Source organism: Mustela nivalis (genome assembly GCF_964662115.1).
Source record: "Mustela nivalis genome assembly, chromosome: 11".
Taxonomy (NCBI): domain Eukaryota; kingdom Metazoa; phylum Chordata; class Mammalia; order Carnivora; family Mustelidae; genus Mustela; species Mustela nivalis.
Window position 1 is genome coordinate 104,629,301 of NC_139030.1, and position 14,866 is coordinate 104,644,166.

General features: G+C 41.3%; 1 protein-coding gene across 1 annotated transcript in view; it reads left to right on the top strand.

Annotated features, from left to right (window-relative positions):
• The window catches only part of RFTN2 (raftlin family member 2), a 69,977-nt gene that overhangs the window by 47,782 nt on the left and 7,329 nt on the right, over positions 1–14,866 (top strand). Inside the window, exon 8 of the mRNA XM_082689051.1 lies at positions 8,901–8,979. Coding sequence (XP_082545177.1) covers positions 8,901–8,979 — 79 coding nt within the window. The remainder of the gene's footprint in view (positions 1–8,900; positions 8,980–14,866) is intronic.

The following is a 14,866-nucleotide window of genomic DNA, read 5'->3' on the forward strand; positions in this document are numbered from 1 at the left end:
AGAGGAGAACACCGGCGGCAGACAGGGCTAAGTATGTATCACTCAGTTTCTCCTCCCGCAGCAGCACTCATCTCGTGGCTGCCTCTAACACTCTAAAACCCAAGGATTCTGAGACTAGAACCAGGCTTAGCAAGAAGGAACACAATGACCAGTTAGTGACGTCGGCCACGTGCGCAGAAGGCGGGAGGTTGATGTGTGCGCACCCCAAGTTGTTTCCTTTCTCTGGCAACCTTAGGCAAAAACAAATTAACAAACAAACGAGAGAAAACAGGAATGTGCAAGATACATTCAAGGAAAAGTGAACACAGGCCGATGAATTAATTCCTAAAGACCTCCTCTAATTTAAAACCCAAAGAATTCAAGACTGATTTTTGCCAGATGATAAAAGTGAAAGGGGCGGGAGCATATGTATCACGGGTAAACTACAAACGTTCTCCGGCACGTCACCATCGCGCGCACTCCTGAAACCGTCTGTCCGCAACACACACGGAGGAAGTACCCAAAACACAAATGGGGGTAACTGTAACCACTTATGTCATTTCCACTGGACAGCCCACCTGCTGTTGGCGCCTTAGAAGCACCCTGGGGATTTCCTACTCTCTCCACTCGGGGGTAACATCCCAGTTTTTAGGATAATCACTTACGTGCTTGGCCTAAGACTTTGATCATGTACGTATACCTAAACAATGCTGGTTTTGATATGCATACATATATGTATACACACACACACACAGAAAATATACTTCAACATGTTGTTTCTTTCACTTAACATTGTGAGATGTACCCTTGTTGTTTCCTATAGCCATTTATTCATCCACCCCGCTTACTGGTGATGGCGTTGCCTCCAACGCTCGGTTCTGACAAGCAGCGCTGTCCTGGACAGGAGCAGGGATCCTAGCATATGGGGCCATGAGCTTCTCAAGGGTATAGATCTAGAAGTGGAATTGCTGGGCCATAGGACATTTCTTCAGTTTTATTAGATAAATGCCAAACTCTTTCCAAGTGGAATATTGCAGTTTGTGCTCCTAACCACAGAATAGGAAGTCCCTATTGCTCCAATAAAAATATTGTCAGATTTTTACATTTTGCCATCCTAGTGTGGATACAGTATGATCTCAGTGTGGTTTTAATTCGTATTTACGTAGTTACTACTAAGATTGAACATATTTTCATGTTTATTGGTCACTTGGATTTTTCTTTTGTAAAGAATCCATTTAAATCTTTCTCCTACAATTGAAGTTCTATTTATAAGACTTTTTTATATATATACTGGATATGAGTCCTTTATTTGTTACACGTGTTGAAATTATCTTCCCTAATACTTTGTGGCTTGTCTTTTTACTCTTTTTGTGATGTCTTTTGATTAACAGAAGTTTTTAATTTTAAAACAGGCAAATGTATCTATCTTCACCTTTCTTGGTATATTGTTATAAGAATAATCTTCCCCGGGGCACCTGGGTGGCTCAGTGGGTTAAAGCCTCTGCCTTTGGCTCAGCTCATGATCCCAGGGTCCTGGAATTGAGCCCCACGTTGGGCTCTCTGCTCAGCAGGGAGCCTGCTTCCTCCTCTCTCTCTTTCTCTCTCTCTCTCTCTCTCTTGCTTTTCTGCCTACTTGTGATCTCTGTCTGTCAAATAAATTAATTAAATCTTTAAAAAAAAAAAAAAGAATAATCTTCCCCTTTCCTAAAGCAGGAGAAAGGGGAAAGGGGAAAAGCGAATTATTTTTACATTTGGCTGTAATATGAGACATTTTAATATCTCAAATTAACATAAAATTCTCTAGGTACAGTTATCATAAGCTGGTGTGCCTAAAGGGTAAGTTTTGTGAGGAGGAGAAGGAAGAGTTAAAGCTTAAAAGAGTCATACTAACCATCGATGAACATCATAGATGTAACAATACCTAAGAAGCCTTTTATTTCGCTTCCAAGACTTGGCTCACTTGCTATAATTTTATTTTTTAATGCATGTTCTGGAGATCAATACATTATCATAGAAACCAAATGACCACTTTTTCATAAAGTATTTGAGTCTTCACATATTTCCTGAGCAGCATTTAGAAAGGGGACCTTCTGCCAGTTAACATGCACGATGCAGGGGTCGGGAGATAAGATCCTCAGGGAGCTCAGGCGCTCAGCCCGGGGAGCAGGGAAACGGGACCCCCGCGGAGGGGAATGAGCTCTATGTGGGGCTTCATGGGGGCCCCAAAAGGGAGGTGTTGATCTTCAGTTGAGGGATCACTGAAGACTTTCTGCAGGAGGTCATCCTCAAAATGAATCTCAAAAGATGGGCAGCCTGGAAAGAGGCAGAGCTGCTGTCACGGGCTCTGCCGCTGGCGAATGCCACAGGCAGGATTCCGAGATGGGACATGAGCAGCTGACAGTTAACACAGGACTATCCGTCTTGGGGGTTTTTACGTTTTAAAGAACATAGAAAGACTTGTTCCCATCTACCCACAAATTCTAAGTGCTTCAGCTCTGTTTCAAAGATATGTGAGGGGCACCTGGGAGGCTCAGTCCGTCAAGCATCTGCCTTCAGACCGGGCCTGACGAACAGGGAGCCTGCTCCCCCTCTCCCTCTGCCTGCTGTCCTCCCTGCTTGGGCTCTATCTCTGTCAAATGCATACATAAAATCTTAAAAAAGAAAAAAAAAAAAAAGACGTTTGAAATCATAAGCAAATATTGGACCAAGCACAAGTTCATGTTGTCCTCATAACTTCCTGTAAAAATAATCTACAAGTTTAAGTATCACTAAAGATACTATCAAACTGTGATAGAACTGCTTTTTAATTTTGTTTTTGTGCTTGTTTTAAGTAATGCTGTTCACTCTTAACTGAATTCATAGAGTAAATTTTTTAAATCACAGTTTCCTAATCTACCTTATATGTGGTACTTAACTGCCAAACGGGCCCAGAACTTCCTCCTGTCCCGCCTTCCTTTTGCCATACGAGCACCAGGACCTGTGCGGTCTGTTTACAGTCTAATTGGCCCAAGGAAAAAATGAACACTTGTCTTTACTTTCTTCAGTATTCTCCAGTACAACTCCTAAACATTATAAGCGGAAATGATACATTTGGGAGATGCTACATAATGTCTGAACTTCTGCAAAACAGTCTGTGCTTATCCATTTACTACAAAGTTTTCCAGTCAGAACGGAATTAAATTAGGCCACTCCTCTCTGTAGTCAAGGCTTTACTGAGGTCATTCTACATTTCTTTTTTTTTTTTTAAGATTTTATTTACTTATTTGAAAGAGAGCAAAACAGCAAAAGAGGGAGCATAAGCAGGGGGAGTGGGAGAGGGAGAAGCAGGCTTCCCACCTGGCAGGGAGCCAGATGCGAGACTCAATCCTAGGACCCGGGGATCACAACCCGAGCAGAAGGCAGACGTGTGACAACCAAGTCACCCAGGCGCCCCTCTACATTTCTTGTATAGATAGTATGGTGTTGTAGGAAATAGAGGAGACTCAAGACAAAACTCCGAAAAAACTCTGGGTCTCAATTTCATTATCCATAAAATGAGGAAAATATTATCTTCTGTGCTCACCTTAAAGAGCAATCCTAAGGGGGTGTCTGGCTGGCTCAGCCCGTGGAGGGTGCACGTCTTGAGCTCAGGGTTGTAGTTTCGTGCTCCACCCTGGATGTAGAGATTACATAAAAATGAAATCTTTTTAGAAGGTGGGGGGAAGAAACAAGCGTGATCATTTACATGGAAATTCACATGGAAAGGGCTCAGTACATCAAAAGCAAACACAAATCCAAGTTACCCTTCTTAGTTCAGTCCGAGAGGCCTTCTGCTGTTGGAAGTCGTTCTTTTTCTCGGTAGTCTGTTGAGGCCATAGCAAACCCCGCTCCCTTAAACAACACCGAAATCCACTCTCTTAAACAACACCGAAACAGAAAGTCTTCCTTTTGTCTTCATATGAAAGGCATAGGAGGAGGTAAGGAAAGAGGAAGGAAAATGTATTGAGCATGTCTTACGCTGCAGGATGCGTGCTCAGAATTTTTCTTCCACCACCTCACCAGTACTGTAAGAACCACCTCTGTTTTACAGAAGAGAAAGAGAAGGCTCAGAACGTCTGGGTGACTAGCTCAGCATCATGTAGCTAGTAAGTGGCAACAGTGGGATGCAAACCCAGCATTGGTCTGACTCGAAAGCCATATATGCTGTTTCCCCCACACTCGACTGCCTCTCCAATAAATATCTCCCCGACAAATGATGTGTCCGCACATTTCAAAGCTGTAGAGCTGGTCAAAAACCCACTTTCTCTCCCATCTGTGGCCTGACTCCTCTGCTTCTGCTGTAAATACAATCCTGGGCTCACTTCCCCCAGATCCTACGCTAGTGTTGGCCCACATTGAAAGGTGAGTGTAATACCAAGACAGAGAGCAAAAGGCCCTTGTCCCATGGGACAGCAGCAGTGCTGGTGGCCTCTCTTGCTGCCTCTAGGTCTATACCTGCCCTCTGGTTTTTGCCTGATCCTAGGTATGAACTGAGAGCTGACTGGGGCTTTAACCTTTCACTCTACTTCAACTGATTTGGTCTGGCGAGATGCCTGGACCTGACCTGGGTCTCCCACCAGTCTGATTTTCCAATCGGGCTCACCATCTGGCCTTTGCCTTATGTCCTGTAATTGGATCAATGCCCCAGATCCCACATGGACTTTGGCCTCTGGAGTCAGGCTACTTTCCTGGTCCCCTTTCTGCACTGATGACCCTCCTTCCCCTTCCCCAGGCTGGGCCCTTTTATGCCTTGGCCCTGCTCCCCACCACTGCCTGCAGGGAACTGCGCCCCCCCAGGCCTGCCCCGGCTGACCTGTCCCTCACGCTGCCTGTGCCCTCACGCTAACAAGGGCACAAGGGATTATCTGCTGCCCTCGGGAAGGAAGAACTAGTGGATGTTTTCGCATCTTTGCAGACTATTCCCTTGACCAGCTTGTCCTTGCAGCTTATACCCTTGACCGACACAGGCTGTGCCAGAAATCTTTCAGAGCTTGTGTGCAAATCAAGCCTTTCTCAAAAGCTGCGTTCATTTCTATTACATCAAAGCATGACTGTCTATTAATAATAGTACAAAAAAGAATTTGAAGATTCTTAAATTCCTCACAGGAGAATTGCTGTAGGGAATAGGAGACAAAGGTTCTGTCCTCTAAGCATCCAGGGCATTTGAACAACTCTCTGGTCCTGTGATGACTTACCTGTCAAATCCTTTCAGAATTGTGCTACGGGGCAAACATTCTATCCCAGCTCAGTAAATAGAATTACCCCATGAGCCACAGGAGACTGAGGCACTCATCCTGCCAACTAGTTGTCCCTCTGTAAAGCTTCAGACTTCTTTCCCTTAGTTCTGCCATGTTTAAATTCTTCAGACCAGAAAGAGTTCCATAGCTCACAGTCGTTCTGAAAATAGCAGGACACATTTTAAATCAGAATGGCCCTGGGGGGCTTGGCTGGCTCAGTTGGAAGAGCATGCAACTCTTGATCTCAGGGTTGTGAGTTCAAGCCCCACAGTGGATACGGACATTACTTAAATAAATAAACAACAAAGACAACAGCACCAAAAGAAAAATTTTGAAAATAAAACTTAATGTGAAAAAATATTCAGAATGGCTCTCAGAAAACCAGGGACATAGCAGTCTCAGACATATTTCAAATTGAGGAGCTTGTTCTCAGGACCTCCTCAAGATAAGGGAAGAAACTGTCTCCCACAGTCTTACGGGGCTTCTGGAGACTGTCCTAAGACAGTCGGCCTTTGAGAAGTCATCTATTCATTTACTGTTTTACCCCATTAGGAAAGGTTGCGAAGCCTGCTCTAGTTCCAACATCACACCCCAGGGCATTCAGACCTGTACCATCCTATAATGGGTTGGAAAGAACTCACTCCAGGGGTCATTCACAATCCCTGCCCCGACTTTCTCCGGCTTTCTATTCAAAAAGAATAAATCCCTCCTCATCTTTGCATAGTTCTAGGCCTGGTTCCCTCCTGGGATTCTCTAGCTGAATCATACACTTTGAACAGTACCCAGAAACAACCTCTGAGTCTTGGGTACCCTCTCCCCCGCCTTTTCTCTCTTAGAAGATATTCTAGATTCTGAGACCGTTCCCTTCCACTTAACTGCACCGTACATCTCATTAAATGAGTAGGAAAAGCAGAAGGAATAGACAAAGTAGAAAAAAATCACGTTTGTTGTAGACCTTTTAGTAGCAGGCACAGCCGAGGTCTTCATACACATCCACATACTTACCCTTTGCAAAGTCCCTCACGGGAAATGAAAGTGAAGAGAATTTTAAAACTCTGCTAAAGAAACCAGCTATGAGGTGGTATCATCCGCTATTATGGAAGAGTTGGAATTTAAAGCCACTGCTTTTTCCAGCATATTCTATACTTCCCAAACACAGACCAGCCTATTCTGCACACTGTTAGTCTCTTTCCTGTACGCCTGTGTCATAACCCATGTCTCCTGATGCTTGTTCCCAAAAGCAACGATACACAGTTGGCCCTTAAACAACATGGGTTTGAACTGCACAGGTCCACTTAAAAGCAGATGTATTTTGATAAATATAGTACAAAACTGTAAATGTTTTCTCCTCCTTATGATTTTTTCATAACAATTTCTTTTCTCTAGCTTATTTTATTGTAAGAATACAGTTTATAATATATTTAACATACAAAATATGTGTTAGTAAACTGTTAATATATTTGGCAAGGTTTCCAGTCAACAGCAAGCTCTTAGTAGTTAAGTTTTTGGAGAGTCTAAAGTATATGTGGATTTTTTTTTTTTTTTAAGATTTTATTTTGGGGGCACCTGGTGACTCAGCGGGTTGAGCCTCTGCCGTCGGCTCAGGTCATGATCTCAGGGTCCTGGGATCGAGCCCCACATCGGGCTCTTCTGCTCTGCAGGTGAAAGACCCGCGGATCCCCTTACCCAAGAATCCAACACTGCCACTGGATGCAATCAGCAAGAGGTTCTTTATTGTTACGCAGGCGCCTGCGGGTGGTCAGCGCGCGCCTGCGGGTGGTCAGCAGCTCCTGCTAGCTGAGCACACCTGGCTGGGGTGGTGCAGGATTTTTATAGACAGGTGCAAACAAGTTTTGGGTGGGGCGCAACTGATTGGTTGACAGTTAGAACTTTTGAAAAAGGCATAGGTGGAGTTTGCTGATTGGCTTTGGGGACCCGCTCGCGCGGAAGAGAGAGGCGGGAAGGGGGAACAAGCTGATTGGTTCTGAGGGCCCGCGCGCGGGAGGAGAGAGGCAGGGAGGGGGAACAAGAAGGGGGAAGGTAGGAATGCCATCATGGTGTCTTCTATTATTTCTATAAGCCAAGCAGTTACAGAAGGGCAAAAGAGCAATTAGTCACGCAATTAATAACCTAATCTACGCCTAAAAGCCAGCGGTTCACAGAAAAGCAAACAAGCGGTTAGTTATCCTATCTATCTTCCAGGGGAGGGGACTTTCCAGGGCAGGGGTCTTTCACAGGGAGCATGCTTCCCCCTCTCTCTCTGCTGCCTCTCTGCCTACTTGTGCTCTCTCTCTGTGTCAAATAAATAAATAAAATCTTAAAAAAAAAAAAAAGATTTTATTTTTAAATAATCCCTACCCCCAAACTGGGGCTCAAATTCACAACCCCAAATTCAAGAGTCACATGCTCTACCTACTGAACCAGCCAAGTGGCCCCCCATGTGGATTTTTGACTGGGGTGGGGGGGGTCGATTCCCTTAAGCCCCACGTTGTTCAAGGGTCAACTACACTTCATACCAAGTCTTTCCTTCTAATCAAAGATTAGAAGTTAAACTAAACTGATATTAGACCAGAAGCATTCTTTTAAAAATAAAAAAGAAGCAGTCTCTCATTACCACTTTGGGGGAAACTTTGCCATTTCTCAAAATTCAACAGTAGCCGTAAATTTGGGATTTTCAGATGGTGTCGGGTTGACATACACCGCTAGGGACGGAGTTTCAATGTTGCATTTGTTTTCCAGAAAAAGAGCTCCGCATAAAATGCAGCTAATAGTGAGGTTTTGTTTGGGTTTTTTGCATAATAAAAGTCGTAACTGAGCAACATTAGCTACAGACACTCCTCCCCATAAATCCATGGAGACTGTGAAAAGCATTTCAGAGAAATACAAACCCCAAGTAGTCTTTGGCGAGGGGTAATTTGCCATGATGATAGTTAAATAAGGAGAATACTGAGTAGCTGACTACAAAGAAGCATCTGAAAATAAAACTAGCTGTGGCTCAAGCCCCTCATCTGAAAATGTATATAAAATCTCTCACAAGTGGCAGCCTAAATTAGTCTCTTCTTCTTATGAGGCAAATTTGACAATGCATACCAAGAAGCTTAAATCATGCCCTTTTGACCTAATAATCCCACTCCTGAGACTTTATCTCAAAGAAATAAGTCGTAAGAATAAGGAAGACTGTCCATATTTTACAGAAGCATTATTTAAAATTTAGTGGAAAATTGGAAACAACCTAATTTTCCAATAATACAGGAAAGGCGTAATGCATTTTAGTATCTTAATTCTTTGAGAGACTGCAGCTATTAAGAATATGATCACAAGTATACAAACAAGGAAAGGGGTGTTTAATGAAAAGCATAGAACACCGAAATGTGGAAATTCACATGTTGATAAAGACTAGGAGGGAGCAAAAAAAAGATAAAAAGACTTACATTCGCAATATTGAGATTACAAGTTCTAAACAAATTTTTCTTTGGTAAAGGACTGTATTCAGCTTTTAGGCATTTTTTCTTACTTTTCCAGTTACAACTTATATAGAATCATATTTCATAATTATTTTTGGATCAAAAGATTATATTACAAAGTATACATATGAAATATTCTAGCCAAGGATGAAATTGAGAATTACTAATTTGCAAATACTAATGCTATTGCTTTAATTTGCAGTGAAGGGAATTTGGCTACAAAACAAGTTGTATTCCTTCAAAGACCAGTTATGTGGAATTCAGCTGCACAAACACCAGAAGTGAGTAAAACTGATGCTTTATTACTAAATGTTCTATTGAAGCATTTAATCCTTAACTCTCATTGTGATTCTAAATGGTGAATACAGATGAGGAAATGTGGACTTGATATGGAAATATTCTCTAAACCAACATATAGCAACAAAGGAAATGTGTCAGTAACTCTGTGCTGGGAGACAGTTTTGAAGGGGATCAAAATATGTCACCCCAAAATCTGCCACGTGGACTAAGGATTATTTTCAGCTGAACACGGTTAAGAATCACATACATAAGAGTAACTTTCTATCCCCTCCCTTTGTGATAAAAAGTAGGGCATAAATTTGCTTTTTTTTTTTTTTTAATAAATTCCCCTTTTTAAAGATAACATAGGGCTGCCTGGCTGACTCAGTAGACTCTTCATCTTGAACTCGCTCTGACTCTTGATCTCAGGGTTGTGAGTTCAAGCCTCATGTTGGGTGTAGAGATTACTTAAAAAATAAAATCTCAAAATAAAAAAAAAAGGAACATAAATTTCCATTTGTAAAGGAAAGTTGTCATCCTTCCCTGTACTAGGAAGAGAAGACTCCTAGTCATCAAGATGACTTATTGCTAGATGTGGCACTGACTTGAGGTTACATAAGTAAATCTTATTAAAATAACCCTTATCTTCCATTAGGTTCACCACATATGCACCTTTCCACAGTCTGCTGCCCATCGAAGCCCAAAGCCCTGTTCCTTTGTCTAGTCACTTTGCTAAAATCATGTATAAGCTAGACTTGGGAGCTTGTATGGTTACAGTCTAACTGCCTCTTTAAGTTTTCACTTTTTCTTTGTGAAGCCCCCATAGACATCCAAAATAAACCTTTTCTTCTGTTAATCTGTCTTTTGTTAGTTTAACTTGCAAGCCTCATGAGATAAGAGGGTAGAAGAAAATTTTTGTGAGTGCCTAATATTGCAACAGACATACAGATGGCCCACACACAGGTGAGAAGATGGTCAGCATCGCTAATCATCAGAAAAATGCAAATCAAAGCCACAATGACAGATCACCTCACGCCAGTCAAAATAATTAATATAAAAAAGATAAGAAATAAGAAGTAGTGTGAGGATGTGGAGAAAAGGGAGCCCTTGTACACGGTTGGTGGGAATGTAAATTGGTGCAGCCACTGGGGAAAACTATATGAAAACTGTATGTAGTCTCCTCAAAAAAACAGTAAAACAGAATTACCATATGATCCAGTAATTGCACTTGTGGGCATTTACCAAAGAATGTGAAAACACTAATTTGAAAAGAGATATGCACCCCTGTGTCTACTGCAGCATTATTTACCACAGCCACGATATGGGGAAAGTCCAACAGTCCATCCATACGTGAATGGATAAAGAAGGTGTGATCTCTCTCTCAATATGTATATGTATATATATGGTAGAATATTATTCAGCCATAAAAAAAAACAAAGTCTTGCTGTCAGCAACAACATGGCTCAATCTGGAGGATATAAAGCTAAGTGAAATAAGTCAGGTAGGTAAAGACAAGTACCATATGATTTCACTCATATGTGAAATTTAAGAAACAAAATAGATGAAAAAAGAAACAAAACAAAACACCAGACTCTTAAATATAGAGAAGAAACCTGTGGTTACCGAGGGGAAGTGGGTGGGGAGATGGATAAAATAGGTGAAGAAGATTAAGAGTGCACTGATCTTGGGGCGCCTCGGTGGCTCAGTGGGTTAAAGCCTCTGCCTTTGGCTCAGGTCATGATCCCAGGATCCTGGGATCGAGTCCCGCATCGGGCTCTCTGCTCAGCAGGAAGCCTGCTTCCCCCCACCCCTGCCTGCCTCTCTGCCTACTTGTGATCTCTGTCAAATAAATAAATAAATAAAATCTTTAAAAAAAAAAAAGAGTGCACTGATCTTGAACACTGAGTAGTGGATGCAACTGTTGGATCACTAACATAGCACTACCAATACTACCATGCATTACCAATACTGTAATTTTTAAATAATAATAATAATAAATAAATAAAATATTATAGAGATTCCATTTATATGATATTCTCAAAAAGATAAAACTATAATGTGGAGAACAGATCAATGGTTGCAAGGAATTAGAGTTTTGGGGGAAGGAAAGTGATAAAGGGATCCTGTGGAGGTTTTAGAGGAGATAATAGAACTGTTCTGTATCCTATTGTGGTTACACAAAACTATGCATGGCGGTGGGAATTCATAGAACTATATACTTTTAGCATATAATAATCTAAAAATTAAAAGATTGCTTTATAAATCACATAGACTACATTTCTTATGTCTTTGTCCTTCATTAAAGACTTTCCTTGGTAGAAACAAAAAGAAGAGTAGAACAAATGAAACTAGGACCTGGTTCTTTGAAAGAATTAATAATATCAAAAAACCCTTGGCCAGACTTATAAAAAAGAAAGGAAGAAGGACCCAAGTAAATAAAACCATGAATGAAAGAGGAGAGATCACAACCAATACAGAAGAAATACAAACAACTATAAGAACATATTATGAGTAACTATATGACAGCAAATTAGGCAACCTAGAAGAAATGGATGCATTCCTAGGGACATATAAACTACCAAAACTCAAACAGGAAGACATAGAAAACTTAAACAGACACATAACCAGTAAGGAGATTGAATCAGTCATCAAAAATCTCCTAAAAAACAAGAGCCCAGGACCAGATGGCTTCCCAGGGGAATTCTACCAAACATTTAACAAATTGATACCTATTCTTCTGAAGCGGTTTCAAAAAATAGAAATGGAAGGAAGATTTCCCAACCCTTCCTATGAGGCCAGCATGACCTTCATCCCCAAACCAGACAAAGACCCCACTAAAAAGGAGAATTACAGACTATTATCCCTGATGAACATGGATGCAAAAATTCTCACCAAGATACTTGCCAATAAGATCCAACAGTACATTAAAAGGACTATTCACGGGGCACCTGGGTGGCTCAGTGGGTTAAGCCTCTGCCTTCAGCTCAGGTCATGATCTCAGGGTCCTGGGTTCGAGGCTCAAGTCAGGTGCACTGCTCAGCGGGGAGCCTGCTTCCCCCTCTCTCTGCCTACTTCTGATTTCTGTCTCTGTCGAATAAATAAATAAAATCTTTAAAAAAAAAAAAAAAAAAAAGGACTACTCACCATGACCAAGTGGGATTTATTCCCAGGCTGCAAAGATGGTTCAACAGTTATAAATCAATCAATGTGATACATTACATTAATAAAAGAGAGGACAAGAACCATATGATTCTCTCAATAGATGGAGAAAAAGCATTTGACAAAGTACAGCATCCTTTCCTGATCAAAACTCTGCACCGTGCAGGGATAGAGGGAACATACCTTGATGTGATAAAAGCCATCTACAAATACCCACAGTGAATATCATTCTTTCTCTTTTTTTTAAAGATTTCATTTGTATTGATTTGACAGAGAGACACTGAGAGAGTGCACACAAGCAGGGGGAGCAACAGGGGGAGAAGCAGGCTTCCCTCTGAGCAGTGAACCAGATGTGGTGCTTGATCCCAGGACTCTGGGATCATGACCTGAGCCAAATGCAGACGGTTAAGAGCTGGTCACCCAGGTGCCCTGCAAATATCATTCTCAAAGGGGAAAAAATGAGAGCTATTCCCCTAAGACCAGGAACTCAACAGGGCAGTCCACTATCACCACTGCGTTCAATATAGTACTAGAAGTCCTAGCCTCAGCAATCAGACAAAAAAAAAAAAAAAAGAAACAAAGGCATCCAAATCCACAAAGAGGTCAAACTCTCCTCTTCACAGATGACATGATATTCTATGTGGAAAACCCAAAAGACTCCATCCCCAAATTGCTAGAACTCATACAGGAATTCAGCAAAGTACCAGTATATAAAATCAGTGCACAGAAGTCTGTTGCATTTCTATACACTAACAATGAGACAGAAAAAAGAGAAATTAAGGAGTCAATCCCATGTACAGTTATACCCAAAACCATAAGATACCTAGGAATAAGCCTAACCAAAGAGGCAAAGGATCTACATTCAGAAAACTAGAGAACACTCTTAAGAAATTGAGGAAGAAATTGAGGAAGACCCCAAAATTGGAAAAATGTTCTATGCTAACAGATTGGAAGAAAATTATTGTTTAAAATGTCAATGCTACCTAAAGCAATCTACACAGTCAATGCAATCCCTATCAAAATACCATCAACTTTTTTCACAGAACTGGAACAAACAATCCTAAAATTTGCATGGCACCAGAAAAGACCCTCAATAGCCAAAGAAATGTTGAAAATGAAAACCAAAGCTAGTGGCCTCACATTGCCTGGCTTCAAGCTCTATTACAAAGCTGTCATCATCAAGACAGTATGGCACTGGCACAAAAACAGACACACAGATCAGTGGAACAGAACAGAGAAGCCAGAAATGGACCCTCCACTCTATGGTCAACTAATCTTCAAAAGAGCAGAAAAGAATACCCAATGGAAAAAAAAACAGTCCTTCAACAAATAGTGTCAGAAAAATAAACAGAATGGGAGAAGATATTTGCAAATGACATAACAGATAAAGGGCTAGTATCCAAAATATGTAAAGAACTCATCAAACTCCACATCCAAAGAACAAATAATCCCATCAAGAAATGAGCAGAAGATATGAACAGACGTTTCTGCAAAGAAGACATCCAAAAGACCAACAGACACATGAAAAAATACTCCAAATCACTCGCCATCAGGGAAATACAAATCAAAATCACAATGAGATACCCCTCACACCAGTCAGAATGGCTAAAATTAATAACTCAGGAAACAACAGATGTTGGTGAGGATGCCGAGAAAGGGAAACCCTCTTACACTGTTGGTGGGAAGGCAAGCCGGTATAGCCACTCTGGAATACACCATGGAGGTTCCTCAAAAAGTTTAAAATAGAGCTACCCTGTGACCCAGGAACTGCACTACTGGGCATTTACCCCAGAGATACAAATATAGTGTCTGGAGGGGAACCTGTACCCCAGTGTTTATAGCAGCAATGTCCATAATAGCCCAACTATGGCAAGAGTCCAGATGTCCATTGACAGATGAATGGATAAAGAAGATATGGTAGATATAATATACAATTGATACTATTCAGTCATCAAAAAAATGAAATCTTGCCATTCATAATGATGTGGATGGAGCTAGAGGGTATTATGCTAAGTGAAATAACCCAATGAAAGAAAGACAATCATCATATGTTCTCACTCATATATGGAATTTAAGAAACAAAACAGAGGATCCTAGGGAAGGGAGGGAAAAATAAAACAAGTCTAAATGAGAGAGAGAGACGGGGTGCCTGGGTGGCTCAGTGGATTAAGCCTCTGCCTTCAGCTTGGGTCATGGTCTCAGGGTCCTGGGATCGAGCCCCGCATCGGGCTCTCTGCTCAGCGGGGATCCTTTCCCTCTGCCTACTTGTGATCTCTCCCTCTCTGTCAAATAAATAAATAAATAAATAATCTTTTTTAAAAAAAGGGAGAGGGAGACAAATCATTAGATACTCTTACTCAGGAAACAAACTGATGGTTGCTGGGGGGGGGGCAGTAGGGAATGGGGTAACTGGGGGATTGTCATTAAGGAGGGCACATGACATAATGAACACTGGTTATTATATAAGATTGATGAATCACTGAACTCTACCTCTGAAACTAATAATATATGTAAATTAATTCAATTTAAAAAACAATAAATCTTGCCCCCCCCAAAAAAGAGACTGTCCTTGATAATGAAATTCTGATGAAGTAAGGCTATTAAGGGTTAAAGTAAGGGTTCAAGCAATGTCCTTTCCATCTTGTTCCTTTTATCTATTCTTATTTTTCTTTTGGTGGGAGGCCTCTACATGAATTCAAGGATGTGACACGCAGTAGGTAAGAGACTCCC